The 19,483-nt window shown below is 48.1% G+C and overlaps 1 protein-coding gene across 1 annotated transcript in view; it reads right to left on the reverse strand.

Moving 5' to 3' along the window:
* Nucleotides 1-19,483, reverse strand: part of LMBRD1 (LMBR1 domain containing 1) — a 701,604-nt gene that overhangs the window by 518,536 nt on the left and 163,585 nt on the right. The window contains exon 4 of the mRNA XM_085610906.1: nt 5,768-5,865. Within this exon, the coding sequence (XP_085467032.1) occupies nt 5,768-5,865 (98 nt within the window). The remainder of the gene's footprint in view (nt 1-5,767; nt 5,866-19,483) is intronic.

Here is a 19,483-nt window from a genome sequence, read left to right on the forward strand (position 1 = left end):
GAAGAAATTGGAAGACAAATGACTACCGAGGAAATGTCAGAATGGGCGAATCAAGAAACAGACCGAGAGATTGTAAACTCTTTGCCTTATCATCGAGGTGCGTTATATTTGCCCACCAAGGCAATCCAAGAACAAGCTTTGAAAGACTGTCATGATCAACCATTAGCAGGGCATAAAGGCATGGGCAAGACTCTTGACTTAGTCCAGCGATACTTCTGGTGGCCAGATATGAAAGCTCATGTAAAACGTTATGTGGAATCTTGTGATCTCTGTGCTCGAGGGAAAACCAGTAGGCAAGCTCCCCAAGGATTTTTACAACCCCTACCTACTCCCACGGAACCCTGGCACACAGTCACCTTAGATTTAATTGTAGACCTCCCAGTAAGCAGGGGTTATGATACCGTTTTAGTTGTAGTGGACACCTTCACTAAAATGAGTCACTTCATTCCAATAAAAGGGGTTCCCACAGCTAGAGAAATAGCCAAACTCTTCAGTGAACACATAGTTAAGATTCATGGGGTGCCTAAGATCTTGATATCTGACAGGGGCCCTCAGTTCATCTCTCGATTTTGGAAGGCCTTCATGCTGGGATTAGGGGTAGAAGTCAGGAATTCTACCAGTTATCATCCAGAGACAGATGGTCAAACGGAACGAGTAAATCAAGAGTTGGACCAATACCTGTGCCTGTTCCTTTTGGCTCGGGATGGTGAGTGGTCGGATTTGCTGTGGATGGCAGAATCCGCTCATAATAATGCGAAGAATGTCTCCACTGGGTTCACTCCATTTTACCTCAATTTTGGAAGACATCCGAATCCCTTCAGTTGTGAAGAAGAGTTTGGGGTTCCTGCAGCTAATCAGTATTTGAAAGAATTATCCCAAGCTCACAAATCTGCAGAGTCCAATATTTTAAAGGCTAAGGAGAGTTACAAGCGACAGGCGGATAAACACAGAAACAAGGCCCCTCAGTATCAGGTGGGAGATTCAGTGTGGTTATCCTCTCGTCACCTGCGATTGAAGGGGAATAGAAAATTTCAACCACGGTATATTGGTCCCTTCCCAGTAGAACAGGTGTTAGGGCCAGTGACAGTTAAGCTAAAATTGCCCTCGCAATTAAAGATTCACCGAGATTTCCTGTTATCCCTCCTTAAGCCAGCAGCCCCCCATCTTCACAGGGTTACTCCTCCCCCTCCAGTGAGAATCAAAGGACAAACAGAATATGAAGTCAAGGAAATCTTAGATTCAAGAAGGATTCGAAGGAAGCTATATTTGGTGGACTGGAAGGGGTATGGACCTGAAGAGAGATCTTGGGAACCGGCCTTAAATGTACATGCTTCCCAATTAGTTAAACGCTTCCATTTGCAAAATCCTCTCAAACCTAGACCGATAAATCGGTCATTGGGAGGGGGTACTGTCAGGAACCTGGTGAATACCCTTACCATAGGGAAGTGTTATCCCAAGAGACGTAGAGTAGTAATCAAACCTTCTACTGTCAATTATTGGTTTAATGTAAACTCGGCTAAAAAGACCATTTCAAGATGGCCGCCGTGTTACCCACAAAGTACCAGAGCCTCCGAAAGTGACGTTCTAGCCTTGAAGGCTTTTCGGAATGATGCGGCTCGCGAGCGCGCTCAACTGCGCACTTCAATTCGTAACTGAGGAAGAGAAGTCTGAATTCGAAGCGCGCTTCTTTTTAAGTAGTTAGCGGAAGCGGCGCTTTCTCAAAGATATAATTTCACAGAGGGAATTATTTCCCTTTCAGGTGGGCGGAGTACTAGTGTCCTATTCTTATTTGGGGCATTGCTATTTCTGCACTGTGAGAGGCCAGTTGTTGAAGCCTTCCAGGAATTCTGAGAGTCCAAGGTTGGTGTGCCCAGATTCTTCACAGCCAAGTAAGCCAAGAATTTATCCTGCATCTGCGCTAAGGAGACTGCAAGTTTGGAGCAGCGCGTTTGCTTCTGTACCCTTCCTTTCTTGCGAACTTCCCTTTCCTTTCCTTCCATTCTATCCTTCCTTGTTCCTTTTTGCGCGAACCTTCCAGAAGCTATTTATCCACACAATATCACAAGGTGAACAGAACAAGGCTTCAGGAAGAGAGACTTCATGTGAGACCTTCATTGAATTAAACTTGAATTCTGAACATTGGATGAGAACCATATGAGATAGGTCTAGCTACCATTTAGGTAGGAGACGTTAATTTCCCAGTTAGTAAGAAGAAAGGTTGAAAGTTGTGATGTGATACTAATGTAGTGTCTTCTATATGTGTTAGGAAGCTGCAGTTCCAGGCCAGTAGGGACTGAGAGACCTCAATACAGAAGAGGAGCCTATACTCCAGCCAAACCTGGTAGGATAGAGTATTTGATACTTGTATAGCGCACTACTCACCCGCAAGGGTCTCAAGGCGCTTGTACGAATACCGCTGTGGAACCCATCCTGGCTTTCCCTGTGAGGCATCCACTCCTGGGCACCCCCAAGGTGGAGGCCAGGCATCCTTAGCGTTGTGGGGGCCGTTGTGGAGATTAAGCAAGCTATTGCCCAGAGTTGCAGAGTGGGACTTCATGATTGGAATAGGCACCGAGGCGAGAATTATCAGGTCCGTGGAATTTTGAGCCCAAGACCCGCTGAGGCGGGGAATTGAACCCTGGTCCCAGGCTAGACCTCTGCATCAGGGTCTGCCGCTCTAATCATTGAGCCACACTTCTCCACTCCAGAGTAAGAAGTGAACTGTTTAGTAATGAGCAGGACTGCCATGTGTATTTGAATGCTTCTTTTCTCCTTATGTGCATTAGGAATCCCAGAAGACAGGAAAACAGAAGACAAGGGAATTCAGGTCCAGCTCGAGTGTCTTTCTCTTCTCTGTCCACTCCCCTTTCCCCCTGCTTAGAGCAGCTGCTAAACGCAGTGTGTTCTGAGAGGAAGGAATTGGGAATAAGCTTCTTCTGCCTCTGTGGAGAATCGACGGCCTGACAGGCATCCCCCAGCTCCTCAGCCCAGTCCAGGTCATAGTCTCACTGAGCTGCGAGAGGGTCCTCAGACCCCTCCCAGTCCTCCCCTTCCTCCAAAAGGTGATGAATAGGCCGCAAATAGGGAGGCTGGACTTAGGGACAGAAATCCCCCACCGGGGTCGGAATCGGCGTTGAGCGACGCTGACCCGGCGCCGTGTCCACATCGGGGCGAAGACCGGGGACAACGTCGTCCGGTGCCACGGGCGACGTCTGAGGTGGTGGCGGTGAGGTCGGTGGAGGTGTCACGAAGTCAACCGGGATCCAGGCCTGGATCCTTGGGGCCCTGTGGCGCCGGGCCGAAGCCGAAAGGGATGCCAGAGCTGGAGACAGTAAAGGGCGAGGACCACCAGTCGGGCCTGCTGGGCCCGAAGGCGCTCTGGCGGGGCCCAACAGCCCAAAGAGGTGGGCCATGGCTGCCAGAAATTCCTGCAGCTGGGCCAGAGTTGCCGACGGACCCGGGAAGGGCGGGTAGGCCAACGGCGACACTGTAGGCTCCGCCGGAGGCACCACCCTCAGCCGCGTCGCGCGAGGGGTAGTAGGTGAGCGATGACGCTTCTTCAACTTCTGGTGATGCTTCGTCTTACCTGACCCCGAGTGCAAAGACTTCTATCCCGGCGAACGATGGTGATGGCTCCGGGACCGGTCCCTCGACCTCCCACGGGACCGGGACCTTGAACGGCGCGGAGCTGACTGCCAGACTTCAAGCAACTTTCGGGACCGCTCCCGCAAAGTCTTCGGCGCCATGGCCCGGCAGTCGGGGCACGACTTGGGGTCATGGTCGCACCTCAGGTAGTAGAGACACACGCGAAAAGAAGAGACATAAAGACCTCGAAAAAAGTCAGTCAAATAATGACTGGGGGTACTGCTCTCTCTGGATCTGCGCTCGCTGGCTCGGAAAAAGAAAGAACTGACGTCAGCGCGCGAAGGCGGCGTCTAAGTAGCTGCCGTGACGTCATCTAAGCGAACACGACGCCAACGACGGACGCGGAGCCGCACAACGCCACCTTCCGACGCAAAGGGGTATTGCTGACGAAAACTTTCTGGATCCAGTCCGACGCCTGGGGGTAATTCTAAGGTAAGGAATCTATCACTATGTGTTTCTTTCAGATACACGCCTTACCCGGTCCATGCTTCCTTTTTCAAGCAGATAGCTCAGGAGCTCCGCTCTCTGGTATGGCAGGGAGGGGTGCCCTGAATAAACAATAGAGGGGAGTCTACGATGGTGGACTGGCGGTCCCGGATGTTAGACTGTACTACTAGGCCACCCAGTTGTTAGCAATAAATGATTGGGTTTATGTGGGGAGGGACGAGCTGGTTTATAAAATGGATAGAGAAGCAATGCCGAACAGAAATCATGAATCTCATATATGCCAGCAGGCCCCATCAGAGATTGCCAGCACACACGGCAACAGTGGTCAAATGCTGGATCGAAGCAAATAAATATTTGAGATGGCACGACCGATTGAGAGCAATGACACCGCTATGGGTGGGAGACCAGTTGAAGTAAGTGACCACCTTGGCAGGTTTCTCGGGATGGGGGACTATAGGTATTGAGCACCTGGGGGATGTGTGGAGAGGTGCAGCGCCTCTGTTCTTCGAGGGCTTGCAGAGTGAAATTGAATTAGCGCCTACCCAGATCTTCTCCTACACACAGCTCATGCATGCATTAAATAGACACATAAAACGGGGAGAGACCCGACTACTCCCCCCCCAGAAGACAGGCTATTGGCAGACCATATACTTGAAAAAGGGACATCCACGATATACAAAAAAATATTAAATAACGCGCCAGACCCACTGACCTCCCTCAAGACCGCCTGGGCCAACGATCTGGGCAATATTGAAGAATAGGAATGGGTTGAAGCGACACAGAGCCCGAGAGATATAGCGATCAGATCAAGATTCAGGCTGATACAGCTCAGGCTCCTGCACCGCTCATACTACCCCCGCACGTTACTATATAAATGGGGAAAAGCGCAGTCGCAACAATGCATAAGAGGCTGCCAGATAGAGGGATTCTTTTTCCATGTTCTATGGAAATGCCCAGACATTACCTTATTCTGGCAGGGAGGGATAATGTCGAGGGTGGTGGAAGTGGAGGTGCCCGTGAATGTCAAGTGGCTTTTACTGATGATCAAAGGGGAGGCCACCTGGCCCAGACATAATGGACTCTGGCTGGCCCTAGCGGCCGAAGTAGCAAAGCGTAACATTGCACGTAGGGGGGGAAACGTGCATATTTGAGGTTGAGCTCAGTGGATTCTGAGTTGCAGAGGCGCTAAGAGTCACCAGTGAGGTGAATGGTGATGTGATTTCTGTTGACACCTGTAGAGTTCTCATCAATGTTGTTCTTGTCATATGTAAGAGTAATGTACTGGTGGAATTGTGATTGCATTGTTCACGATAAATGGTTTCATATAGCGGGTTTTAGGTTTTGCATCTGTCTTAGAACATGCCTTCATTAAAAGATTTTATGAAAAAAATCAGTTTTTGTAACACACATTTTTTTCTCTTATAAATAAATAACCATAACATTACTTGGACAAACTTTTTCAGAGACACTTTAGGAGGTATGTTTGACAGATAGCTGTCTGGTAAAAGCTGCGGTAAAGATTGCCAAGTAAATGAGGTTATATGGAACAGGTCAATAAGACTACAGGCATGCAGAGAAAAGAACTGATAGAGTGCACACATCCACTTGAACCCACTTTGCAGTAGTCTATACCTACATTTATTCAACAACATGGAGCAAAACGCACTGCACTTACAGAGCAATTGTTGCTATCATTCTCATCCTTCTCTTCATAGAAAAAGTAGACAAAGGGAATCCACAAAAATACGCAAAATAAGATGATGGAATATAGCACTGTGGAAAAAAACACATTACATTTCATTTTAAAAGCCATTTAAAAAAACAAGTATTTTGTAAACATTCCGTTACTTTATATTCTTCTTCAGTGGTCAAGACATGCATGTACCTTTCGTCAAATTGCCTTCACACAGGCAGATGTTGTGGAGTCAACTGATTTCTTTTACAGGTCAGTCCCACCATCTCATGCCCAATACATATTCTCATTAAAGAACCAATGTATTAGGTAATACTGTGGGAATCAAGTCTGGAAAACTAGTTACAGATAAAAAACAAGTTACTTACCTTTACATTGTGGTTCTCCAGTATTGCTATCTTTTCTAGATTCACATGCTTGAATTTTCCTCGTCGTCATGGTGGAAGCCCCACTGTAACAGTAAAATAGCAGTATTAAAACTCGACATTAAAACTCAACATTCAAATGCCCATAGGAATTCACTAGCCTTTAGTCCGTTGCGGACCCCCGGCCCCGGGGACCACCACCTCCCCGGGGCTATAGAGATGATGGGAGGAGGGGCCACACGCCACCCCCCCAGGAACCCTCCATGCCCCCAGGGCCAGCTCCAGCAATTTGGAAAATGCTCTTGCTTCCATGAAGAGAAGCAGAATTGCCTTTGAGCAAAGGTTTGTCCAAAAGTAATGCTGGATCCAACAGCAGGTAGGGAGCCGGCATGGATGTGGGGGTGGCCATGCCCAGGGGGATGGGGTCTCCTGGGCTGAAAATGGCCGCTGAGGGGGGCCGCTCAGCCCCCCTCCCTTTCAAATGATAAAAAGGGGGCATGGCCAAGATGGAGACTCAGTGAGACGTACTTTTCCGTCTCCCCGCTCTCACCCAGCTACGCCTCAATCTGCAGCTGCGAAATAGGGGACATCAGGGATGGCGTCCCCCAGCAAAATACCCCCCCTCCCCCCGAGTGCTGGAGAAGTCAGAGGAGCAGTTCCAGCTGCTCAGCTGATTGGACCAGAGAGAACGGGGCCGGCAAGCTGCTAGAGGTGGCCGAGCAGACGTGAGCCCTTTGGCTGGGTGGAGGGAGCTCACCAAAGCCGGCATGGAGAAAGCGAAATGAGAGAGGCGGCAAGCCGAGTGATCCCAGGGCGACGTCTAGAGTGGATACAGGGGGCAGCTGTACCCGACAGAGGTGAGCGAAGCGGATGCGGCACTCCGAGGGCTGGCCACTGCGATTGCAGGAGCGGTGAGCGAGAGGGAGCTGGTGGGCTTGCGTCGACGTGCGCCTGCTGCTGGGCTAGGGCGGCCTGTGGATCCTCTGCTACGAGGGTGAGAGTGGAGAGGAGGCACCCCAGGCGGGCCTGGAACAGCCTCGAATCCATGGCGAGAGGTGGATCTGGTGTTCGGAATAGGGGACCACTTTCGCGAATGGGTATTTAGGAGCTACAGTCACCCCACAGACATTGTATGGGAAAACAGGTACACTTCCGACCCCTTCCCGATTGACCGCAGCACGAGACCGGGGTGCCAGCTCTACCCGCTAGTATTCGCTCTTTATATGGAGCCTATGGCCCAGGGAGTGTGGGAGAACCCACTGATCTCAGGGGTTCGGTTTGGGGGGGGGGGGGAGCACTATAACATAAGCCTTGTCACAACACTGGAGGACCCACGTACCTCCATCCCAGCTTTTTTTGCCGAGCTCAAGAGCTTCACAAAAGCTTCAAGTTTCCAGGTCAATGTTTCTAAATCGCAAGCCCTAGGGGTTTCCCTCCAGTCTTCTACTAAGGAGGCCCTTGGACAGTTATGTCCAATTCAATGGGAGATGGAATCGATTCCATACCTTGGCAATAGATTGGCAACATCAACTCAGGCCACTGTCACATTAAATTACAATCACCTACTTTCCCAAACTCGATGAGACTTGCGCAGCTGGAGGCCATTTGGCCTCTCTTGGCTAGGTCGCGTGGCGGCACTCAAAATGAATATCATACCTAAAATTGTACCTCTTTCAGACACTCCCCGTGAAGTTCCCCGTCCTCCGCCCCACCCTCCCGGTATCTCTACATCGCTCCAACAGGAATTCCTCTTGTTTGTCTGGGCATTCAAGAAACCGAGGATGAATAGAGAAGTAAGCTACAGACCCCGGGGGAAGGTGGTCTTGGAATTCCCAATATAAGCCATTCCTACCAGGCTGCCCAGCTTCGAGTTTTGCTGGAATGGTCCCTTAGTGAATCGGAAAAGTATTGGCTTTTTATGGAAAGAGCCATTGACGGCGAGTCTCTGTGGAATATCCCCTTCCTCCACAAAACTCAACGCAAAACAGGGCTATACAGATCCCCAGTCACCCACGCAACATTAAAAACTTGGGATTCAACTGCTGTAAGATGTGGCCTTCCCGCCTTCCCGTAACCCCTTAAACCTATAGCTAGAAATTCGGATTTCACACCGGGTCTTGACCTGGTGGCTTTTAAGCATTGGGATAAAGAGGGTTGCAGATCAATTGGACATCTCTTTGACGCGGAATGCCCACCGACCTTCGACGATTTTTGCTCAGACCTTGCGCTGCCAGAGACAGAGTGCTACCACTTTCAACAAGTGCAGCACATGGTCATGCACCCCTCGGTACGCCCGGGGGCCCACAGACCCCTTACCCCCATACAAAAAATGGCTGCGCACCAAATTCTACAAGCACATGCCTCATCACTGAGCTCTACCACCTCTTGCGCCCTCCAGAACCGGCAGCGGCAATGGGAGACAGAATTGGGGGTATACTCTCTCAGAAGGAATGAGGCAACATCTTCTATCTGGTACGCCACTGGAATTACGCGACTGTTCAGCCACGCCGATTTTCACATAACTATACATTTTACGCATCTGCCACATAATCCATCTGCCGCATAATCTGCCGATTTAAAAAAAAAAAAAACTTGTTTCTAGCTCAAAAGGTTCAAAAGTTACCAGAAATGCAGCGACACGTGTTACAGCGTGCTGGAAGGCTCTTTGCAAAGCTGGAATGGTCACCTGTTACTTATTGCTAAAAGTGGGAGTTAAATTGGTACTAATGGTGTGCAACCATATGCAAAGCGATAGGTCTCGCATTCATTAAATGCTGAGCTATTGCTTTGCAAATGTAAAAGAAATGCGGCAGCTGGCTGCCTTTGTTTTTCTATGTATTGACTTTTGTAGCAATGGCGGAACACCATGCTTTAGATGTTTAAAACTAAAGCGTGGCGTGCCGCGCCGCCATAGCCACAAAAGTCAATGCAGTGTTGTGCAGGGGGCTAGGGCATATAGCAGGAAGGATGTCAGCAATGACGGGAGTGAGAGGGTGTGAGCAGAAGAGGAAACAGACTGCCAACCAAAAAATAAAATTGATGATGTCCGCTGGGAGGGAACCAGTTACACTGAGGCGGGACAGTATTGACCAACCAGAGTAAAGGAATATAGAAAGGCAGGCCAACAAACCAACTAGAAGCTCTGGTCATGTTGAATGCCCATATCCTGAATACAGCATGTCTCGAAGAGACAGCACAAGTGCTGCTTAGGCGAGACCCAAAAAGGGCCAGGTATCACCTGTACTCTGGTACCTGGCACACAAGAAAACTGTGCCTACAGACTGATGTCCTTAGTACCACCTTGTCTTCATTTGTAACCTCCCATGAGGACTGGCCCTTTTAACTTCGGTTGTTACACGGTGCGTCTTATTTAATATGTAAGCACTACTTTTTTTTTTTATGAGTTTCTCATACTGAAGGCACAATATGCTTTCCTGCAACATTCAGCATACTAAGCACGCTTTCACAGGGCACTTTTACCCAAAAAGCATTGGTTTGTAAAACTTGACAAATAAATGCATTTTTTGGTAAAAGCGCTCCATTCCGCGCTTTTACTTCAATAGCGGCTGTGGACCTTTCTTTAGACAAGGCTCATCTAAAAAAAGGGGTGTGGCCTTTATTAACTTTAAAGCGCAGCATGGGGCATTTGTGAACAACAAGCATTTTAGAAACTTTGACCTATTGGTTTCGTAAATGACAATGCCTTTTATTATTGTAGGTTTTTTTAAACACAAATAAAAGGCATTGTCATTGTGAGACCTATTGCACTGCAAACGCTTGTTTTAAATTACACTGATAAAAGTCGAACAAAAGCTGGAGGCGTGGTCTAAGCCCACAGAGTGAATACAGCATGTCTTCCAGACAGCGCATATGCTGTCTAAGCTTGAATTAAAAACTGAAAGCATCCTCAGGAAATCGGCAAGGAAGTGAATACCAGTGAAACAGATTCACCGGACAGGAGAAACCTTCTGACGAAAGAGTCAAACTGCCAGAAATAAAAATCATGTCCATAGATTAGAAGCGTTGCATAGCATTAGTGGCGCGGCAGCTCTTGCAGTAACACTACAGCCTTCTTCCAAATGTCCATAGATTCAAAGTTTTGCATAGAAAGCAGTGTCTCTGCAGCTCTGGCCATAAGGCAAACAGCCTTTCCCCAGAGGAGAGGGTTGCTTGCCACCCACCAACCCTCCTGCACTGATTTAAGGCTACTGCACAGGCTGTTCTGTAACATGTCTTAAAGAAAATGAAAGCGCTATGGCACGGCCAGCGTTGACTCCGTCATAGCGCTTTGTTTTTCTTTATTTTAGGATTTGTTGCATAGTAGCCATGCCACTGTGCAAATAGCCTTAAAAGGGAGTAGGAGACTTGGGGAGTAGAAAGCATCCCTCTCCTCTGGGGAGAGGATGTGGCGTATCGGCCACATCGGCTGACTGGAGACCCAGATTTGAGCCTTTGCATTGGCTAAACACCCTGTGATTTTGGGCAAATCACTGAATCTCCCTGTGCATACAAAACGTGACGTGTGTAACATAACCAGTGCCAATATAAAGCACTCTAGTAGAATTGTCTAGGTATGTGGTATATAAATGTGGAAAAAACAACACAAGAGGGAGGAGGGCAGGAAACAAAGACTGTAGCGGAAGGAGGTGGGTAAAAGAGAAGGAGGAAGGCAGGTGGTGTTCTAAAAAGACCAGAAAGTGGGAGGGGGCAGGGGTGAAGAGAGAGACTGCAGAGGCATGCACTCTGTAAGAGTGTGTGCTGAAAACCCCCAAAAAATAAAAGTACCGGATGAGAGCGGCTGGTGAAAGCAACAACTATGCGAGAGGGATGACGGTGGTAAAGAAAGCCCCATTCGCTTCAGAAATTAATATTTTGGCATTACGTCTGTTCAAAATTATTGACAAAGCCATGTCTTTACATAGGTGGAGGGAAGGTGGTTGTGAGGTACTAGGGGACCTCTACCCCAACAACCAGTTTATAACTATGGAGGAACTGGGACATGGGCAGTTCTTGCATTACGCAAAAATAGCAGCGACAGCACTGGCGATTTGGCTGGGGTTCCTGGAGGACCCGCCCCCAGCCTCCCATACACTCGAAACGCTGCTATCACTAGCCAGAGGTCAGAGACTGATATCACACCTCTAAAGGGCCCGCAGGGAGGATAAATGGGAGTCCCAGTGGAGGTGCCCCTTAACACACACATCTGGGAATTTATTCACGAAGGGGTTAAGTTCAACTCTACCAATGCACGGTTCAAGTTAATTCAATACAACATAATCCATCAGGTATACCAGACACCAAAATGGCTAAAAGCCATGAACCCTGAGAGATCAGCAGGGTGCCCTAGCTGTGGGGAGAAAGGGGCCAACTCTCTGCACATGATCTGGAGGTACCCAGATATTGACGGATATTGGCGGTCCATTAGCAAAATGCTCCATCTGGTTACGAGGTAGGAGGTCCCCAAGGATATTGCCCAGTGCCTTTTAGGGCACATTCCGTTATGTAAGAGGAAAAAGCTGAGCAGGACATTTCTAATCATAGGGTTATAATTGGTTAAATGCAGAATTGAGATAGGGTGGCTTTCCCCTGATGCCCAAAAGTGGACGAATGGATTACTGCTGAGGAATGCCATATGAAACTAACAAGTAGGGATGAGAAGCTAAAAGATGACACTAGGGCGTGAGCAGCAATGCTCACTGAATTATTGACGCCGCCGGATGAATTACCTCCATAGATTAAACTAACAGACTCGCCTGGTGAGACCTTAGAGCAACCCAAGGAAAAGATACATAAAGCCGTCAACACCCAGGTGGGGGTTGCGTAGGGCCCCGGCCTAAATGGTACATATGCACTAATCTCACCATAAGATTGTATAGATTTTGTCAATTGCACTCATTATGAGACCTGAATGGGGAGGGGGGAGAGAGTTGATTGATTACTGAAATGTATTAATGAGTTGCAAATTTATATTTGGCTCCAGATTGTTGGATGTTGTATTGTTCTCTGAAATGCTAATAAATTATACTAAAAAAGATAAAATATGTGGGAGGGATAGGGGCAGACCGTCTGGAAACATGTGCACTCTTGTGGAATGCTAGAATGTACACTGGAAAAAGTATTAAGTATGCAGCCAGTTGAAGGACACTGGCTGCCAGCCAGAAACTGTAGTTGGTCCAAGCTCCAGGGAACAGCTGAGGAAAGAGGAAGTGAAACCTGATGACCTGACCCTGAAGCTGCTGACCAGTGAGAAGCCTGAAAATTAGAGTGACCACGAAGCCTACGAATGGTAAGTAATGGGCAGATAGAAGTGTCTTTTAAGATGATTTTTTTTGTTAATTAGATGAGATTTCGCAAGCGCTTCGCAGGTGAACCCTCAAAATGGTGACAAGGAATGTCAGATGGGCAATGGGAGTAAGACATTCTAGGCTCCTGTACGTGCTTGATTTCTAGACCCCTCAATCCACATAATATCACTTTCTACAGACCTCATGACAAAAGTCTTTGACAACAGGGTGTGGTAGAGGAAGGAAATTCATTCATATATTTTCCACTCCAACCCCACTACAGACAATAACCTACTGATATTAAAAAGGAATGTGAACATTTTTAAATACCATGAAATGAACTTTAATATCCTGTCAAACCTGCTCACTCAGAATAAGGACAGCAGCATCACTGAGTTCAATCTTGGATATAGTGAAATAACAGCTGATGGTCAGACTGTTGAAAACGCTGTGCTATACTACGACACTGTGATACAGACAAAGAGAATATACTATAATTTATATCGTATTGACCTGATCCTCCTGCCTGCCCCCGACTGCCACATGGTATCTACTATTACTATCCTTCCCCGGGGAATCTCAGACCACTCGGCCCTATCTTTGCACCTGGGTGGAGCCTCAGACACGACCCTTACTAATCAGAGATCGTCCTCTCCCTGAGCACTCTCTGGGAGGCAAGTAAAGCCACCATCTGTGGAGTAGCCAGGGGTCGAGTGCACGCAAAACGATTGGCACAGAACGATTGCCTGACCCTTCTCGAGGCACAAGCAACACAGCTGGAAACAACCCTAACTGGAACCCCCAATGTTCACCAAGACAGGCAACTCGCAGTCATTCGAGAAGAGATCAAACAGATCTCCTTGGAGTCGGCCAAAATGCTGTGGCGCTCCTCCGTGACCAGAGTGTACGGATGGGGCGATAAAAATGGGAGACTGCTACACAGGTTAATTTCCTACCCCGTAGCCAATAGGATAGTCCCTGAAGTCCAAGATGCCTCAGGCAACACCCAGCACTCCTCACCTGCAATCACACAGGCGTTTGCCGACTACTGCGCCCAGTTGTACACTGCTCGAGCACCGGAGGCTACCCTCCCGGACATGCTCTGCCAGGCAGGGGTCCAGCTCCCTCGCCTCACCTAGGATGAGGCGGCCGACTTGGACCTCCCCATTACCCCCGAGGAGACACACAGTGCAATCTCCTTGCTGAAGGCCGGGAAAACACCAGGGCCCGACAGCTTCCCACAATAATACTACGTGGCCTACTAGGACTTGCTGGTTCCCCATCTCATACACATCTACCAACACGTTGCTGAGGTCGGTTCCTTCCCTCCCAAGACTGACATGGCGACTACTGTCGTGATTCCCAAGACCCAACCTCCCTCTCCTGTTTGCGAGGACTACCGCCCAATTTCACTTATCAACACGGAGATAAAAATAAATGCCACAATCCTAGTCCAGCGACTTCATACCCTTCTCCACAAGATGGTCCACTCGGATCAATGCGGCTTCATGCCAGCACGGAGCACCAGACACTGCCTAAGACGACTCCACCTGGCCCTAGCCAACCGCCAGATCCTTACACCCTATCTCGTGCTCCTTCTTGTCGACTTTGAAAAAGCCTTCGACGCGGTGGACTGGCATTAATTGGAGGGCGTCCTGCAGATGATGGGTCTTGGATACCAATTCCGACGCCTTGTCCATGTCCTCTACTCCAAACCTAGAGCCTGGGTGCTGACCAACGGAACCATTTCCAAGGCATTCCCAATTCAGAGAGGTACGAGGGAGGGATGTCCCCTTTCTCCCATATTTGCGCTGGCAATGGAGCCCTTGGCCTGTCTTATTCGATCCGATCACTGGATCCAAGGCTGGGCTTGGGGAAACCACCACACCGAAAAAATTGCCTTGTATGCGGACGATGTCCTGCTCTACAAGCCGGACCCAGCCAGCTCTGGCCCTAGATGCCTCGAGGTTCTTCAGGCCTTTGAGAAAGTCTCAGGCCTACGGCTCAACCCGGCAAAATTAACTCTGGTGCCACTCCATTTCTAGGGAGTGCTTTGACTGGCAGTCAACCATCGCCATCATTAGACAGTCATTCAAATATTTAGGGATATGGGTCGCTCTGCTTCCAGAGTTGGAATGGACATTGAACATTACACCGTAGGTCCAAAAAGCCAAAGCCACACTCAAGTGCTGGCAAACCTTGCCACTCAACTCACTCGGGAGAATAGCGTTGTTCAAGATGATGATCCTCCCGTGCTGATAATACATCATTCAGAATACCACTTTTCACTTCCCGCGCAGCTGGTTTAATGAGAAAGATGGGGTGACCACGAGGTTTCTATGGGGAGGAGCGAGAATCTGTATCTCTCTCGCCCGATGCAGGATCCCACCCTTTGACGGAAGCATAGGTATGACGGATCACCACCTATACTACCTGGCCATCCGGCTCCTTGTAATTCATGATTAGTTCACCGGGGATTGGTCTGACCCGGCCTACAAAACGGAGCTCGGGGACATGGAGTTCCCCCAAATACAAGCATACTTATACGGGAGCCCAATACCCAAAGCGATACCGCCGATAACCAGAGCGGTCCAGGTGGCTTGGCGCACAGCCCTGAGGCACACACGTTGGGACAAACGACTGAGCCAACACACACCTCTCTGGCAAGGCACATGGTTGAAAGAGGTGGCGGCACTCTCGGGGTTCAAACAATGGGACCCCATAGGTGTCTCACTGCTGGGTGACATTTGGGTTGGCGACCACATTAGGACATTCCAGGACCTGTTGGTGCATTATACTCTCCACGCCTCACAATTTTATAAATATCTGCAACATGCACATTTCCACAGGCACGTCGCTCCCTTAATTGAGCCCACTAGAAGCTCAGGTCATGATGGGGAACCTGGGGAGGGGTGTCCCAGATATATCGTACCCTTGTTAACAATGGACCGGCAACACTCGATCCACTTCAGACCCATTGGGAGGGTAGGGTGAGTCCACTGGAGGAGGAGGATTGGCGTGACGCCCTTATGGCCACCAAAACCATCACGGCCTCAGCCAGACTCCGCCTTTTTCAGTTATACTATCTGCATGCGGCCTATCTCACCCCAGCACGCCTACATAGAGCAGGGTTGTATCCCTCCCCAAACTGCACATGCTGCCGACAAGAACCTGCAGACTTCTATCACATGATTTGGACATGCCCTAGCCTTGCCCTATATTGGACGGCAATAGAGTCCGAACTTACACAGGTCCTGGGATTTACTGTTCCCCAGGATCCCTTGCGTCTTATCCTGGGGGTGATGGACAGCCTGGACGGTTCTCGATCGGACAGAATATTTCTCAAGACAGAAATGTGGTGGCCAAACTTGACATTGCAGCTACCTGGGCGCAAGCTAAACCCCCAAACACCACAAAATGGTGGCGGGGAGTGGACTGGTGTGCCACACGAGAGACCCTTATTCGCGACCCGGGGATACCCAATCAAGTACAACAGGGTCTGGGGCAAATGGTTAAATCAATTGGACTAATCAAACCAAAGCTCCCTTATGCATGCAATTGTAATGCAAACACGTCAGGGTGGTGCTTCCCACCACTCATTTGTATGTATTCAAAACTAACAACTGTGGTAAGTGCTTGTAACATCGATCACATGCCTTGTACTGTTAATGTGTTTGATGTTGAAATCAATAAAATTGACTATCAAAAAATAAAGGTAATGTCATAGAGGAGAGCTTCGTAGATTGGAATGGTGAAGAGTAGAGTAAGACTGGAGTGGTCAAGAGTGGAGTATAGGGACAAAGAAGGGAGAGGAGCGGCAAAGAGAGGAGCGGAGTGGCGAAGAGAGGAGCGGAGTAGAAGGGAGAGGAGCAGCAGAGAGGGGAGCGGCAGAGAGGGGAGCGGCAGAGAGGGGAGCATGATATTGTAGTGTACTGTCATTTACAGATAGTACATTTTCCAAGAAATGGCAAAAAACCTTTCCACTACATTGCAACTTTAATGATAAAACTATATAGTGTATTAACGATAATCTGTGAAAACTGAGTTTCAGAAAACATATTTATCATTTACACATCACCAAGTGTTTTGATTGTTTTTCATCCTATTAAAATATTGTTTTATCATACAGAAGTACAAAAATATTTTATACTGAAATACATTTGGAAATGTTTATACAGTCGACTTATTAGCTATTTAAATGTGTGTTAGGAAAAACCAGATACCCTTAATCATTTCATTTCACACTTCATACAGTAGGTCGGACAGTTCACTTTACAAAATCCTGGAACTCAGCAGTCAGAGAAGGAAAAGAAATTGTAAAATGACTTCTGACCTCTGTCTCTGAATACATTGGAAATGTGACAAGATAAAAACAAGATTTAAAGGCATCTTTATTGCTCCTTCACTTTCCTACTTAACAGAACACCTGTTCTTTGTCAACTCGCCAGAACGGGCGAGTAGCTCCTCAATATAGCTCGACCTGATAAAATCTGACTCGCCAGAGCGAGTGGGCGAGTAGATTTTAAGGCCTGCTCAGCATCCACCAAATATGTCTGACCTTCCTAAACAAGCATGGGAGAAAATTGCAGTTGATTTCTTTGGCCCTTTAAACAATGGCCATCATCTCATGGTAGTTATTGATGAGTACTCTCGTTTTTCCTTAGTGGAAGATCTATCACTGACCTCCCATGACAAAGTCATCAAGAGGATGAATTTTACACAGAGTGGGGTGTTCCTTCCATTCTCAAATCTGACAATGGTCCACCCTTCAATAGCAGAGAGTTTAAAGTCTTTCTTAGTCACTTGATTGTCAAGCATAAAAAAGCACACCACTCTGGCCACAAATGACGTTGTTGAATGATTTATGGGCACCCTAAAGAAAGTGGTTAAGCACGCTGCGCTCGATGGAATCGATCTCCTGTTAGCCTTATGTCCAGCCCTTAGGGCCTATCAGTCAACTCCCCATTCTACAACAGGTGGAAGCCCTGCCATCTTGCTGTTTTGGAGAGCCATTGGGACAAAGCTACCACAATGGACCACGAGCAGAGTAATAGACACTGATGAGATTTGAGTCACGGACACCTTCTCGCAAAAGCAAGATGGAGGCCTACACAGATAAGCACAGATGTGCTAAGGGGGAAGTTTTTCTAAGATGAAGACCGGGTAATAGACAAACAAAAACGGAAATGCAAGACTGACCCATTGAGAGTCGTGACAAGTAAAGGACATATGGTGACGCTCAACAACCAGGAAGGAATATGCTACTTACCAGTATGCATCTGTTCTTGGCATGTAGAGCTGCAGAGTTGTACACTTAGCATAGATCGCCATCTGGTGTTGGGCCCGGATGTTTGCAGTTTGTTTTTCTTCTTGGACAGTCTTTGGAAGTCACGAGTTTGGTGACTCCTCCTTCGGTCCGTACTGCGCATGGGCTTCGGCTCCATCCTCAGATTGTTTTTCGCCAACAGGGAAATGATGGAGCGTAGTAATAACAGTGAGAAACCCATGTGTTGTATCTAAATAAGATGTACTGGAACGGATACAGGTAGCCGGGGAGGCGGGTGGGCGTGTACAACTCTGCAGCTCTACATGCCAAGAACAGATGCATACTGGTAAGTAGCATATTCCGTTCGAGGCATATGAGCTGCAGATTGTACACTTAGCATAGATTATATAGCAGTACCCAACCCTAGCGGCGACCACCGGTATCCGTTGCAGCTGTTTGAAAAAGTGTCTTTAGTACAGCCTGGCCCACCCTAGCTTGCTGCTTGGAATGCACATCTACACAGTAGTGTTTTGTGAAGGTGTGCGGTGTAGACCATGTGGCTGCCTTGCAGATGTCATCTAAGGGTATATTCCCTAGAAAAGCCATAGAAGCCCCTAACTTTCTTGTAGAGTGGGCTTTAGGGGGAACAGATAATGTTCTCTTTGCCTTTTGATAGCAAATTTGTATGCATTTTACAATCCACCTAGCTATCCCTGATTTTGAAATGGGGTTGCCTTTATGTGGTGGAGAGAAGGAAACGAACAATTGTTTAGTCTTCCTGAAGGGTTGCGTTCTTTGTATGTAGTATAGTAACGCCCTTTTTACATCAAGCGTGTGTAAGGCCCTTTCTGCAACAGATTGGGGTTGCGAAAAGAAGACAGGTAATTCCACTGATTGATTGAGGTGGAAGGGGGAAATGACTTTGGGCAGAAACTTCGGATTTGTGCGAAGTATGACCTTGCTGTGATGCATTTGTATGTAGGGTTCCTGTATGGTGAACGCTTGTATTTCACCAACCCTTCTAAGGGAAGTGATAGCTACAAGGAAAGCTGTTTTCCAGGTGAGAAACTGTAGCTCACATTTGTGCATTGGTTCGAAGGGCGGACCCATTAGACGTGTAAGAACCAAATTTAGATTCCATACAGGGGAAGGTGGTGCCCTGGGAGGAATTACTCGTTTAAGGCCTTCCATGAAGGCTTTAATAGCGGGCACTCTGAAGAGTGATAAATGCTGCCTGTTTTGTAGATAGGCAGCGATCGCTGCTAGGTGTAGGCGTATGGATGAATATGCCAGGTTACACCTGTGAAGATGGAGCAGATAGCATATTATGTGCTGTATGGATGCATCTAGAGGGTTGATTGTATTGTTACGGCAGTAAATTACAAATCTTTTCCACTTTGCGGCATAGCATGCTCTAGTGGTAGGACGTCTGGCTTCCATGATGATGTTTATGCAATCAGGGGGAAGGTTAAGGTATCCGAATTCTAGGATTTCAGGAGCCAGATCGCCAGGTTGAGCTGAGCTGGGTCCGGGTGCCTGATTTCTCCATGGTTCTGGGTTAGGAGGCATGGGGATAGATGCAATTTTTGATGTGGTACCACTGACAGTTGTAGTAGCGTGGTGTACCACGGCTGCCTGGCCCACGTCGGAGCTACCAGAATGAGTGTGAGGGAGTGCTGTTGTAGCTTCCTGACCACTAATGGAATTAGTGGGAGAGGTGGAAAGGCGTATGCAAATCTGCCTGACCAGTTCATCCATATCGCATTGCCCTTGGACAATGGGT

The sequence above is a fragment of the Triturus cristatus genome, chromosome 6, assembly GCF_964204655.1.
Source record: "Triturus cristatus chromosome 6, aTriCri1.1, whole genome shotgun sequence".
In the NCBI taxonomy this organism is placed as follows: Eukaryota; Metazoa; Chordata; class Amphibia; order Caudata; family Salamandridae; genus Triturus; species Triturus cristatus.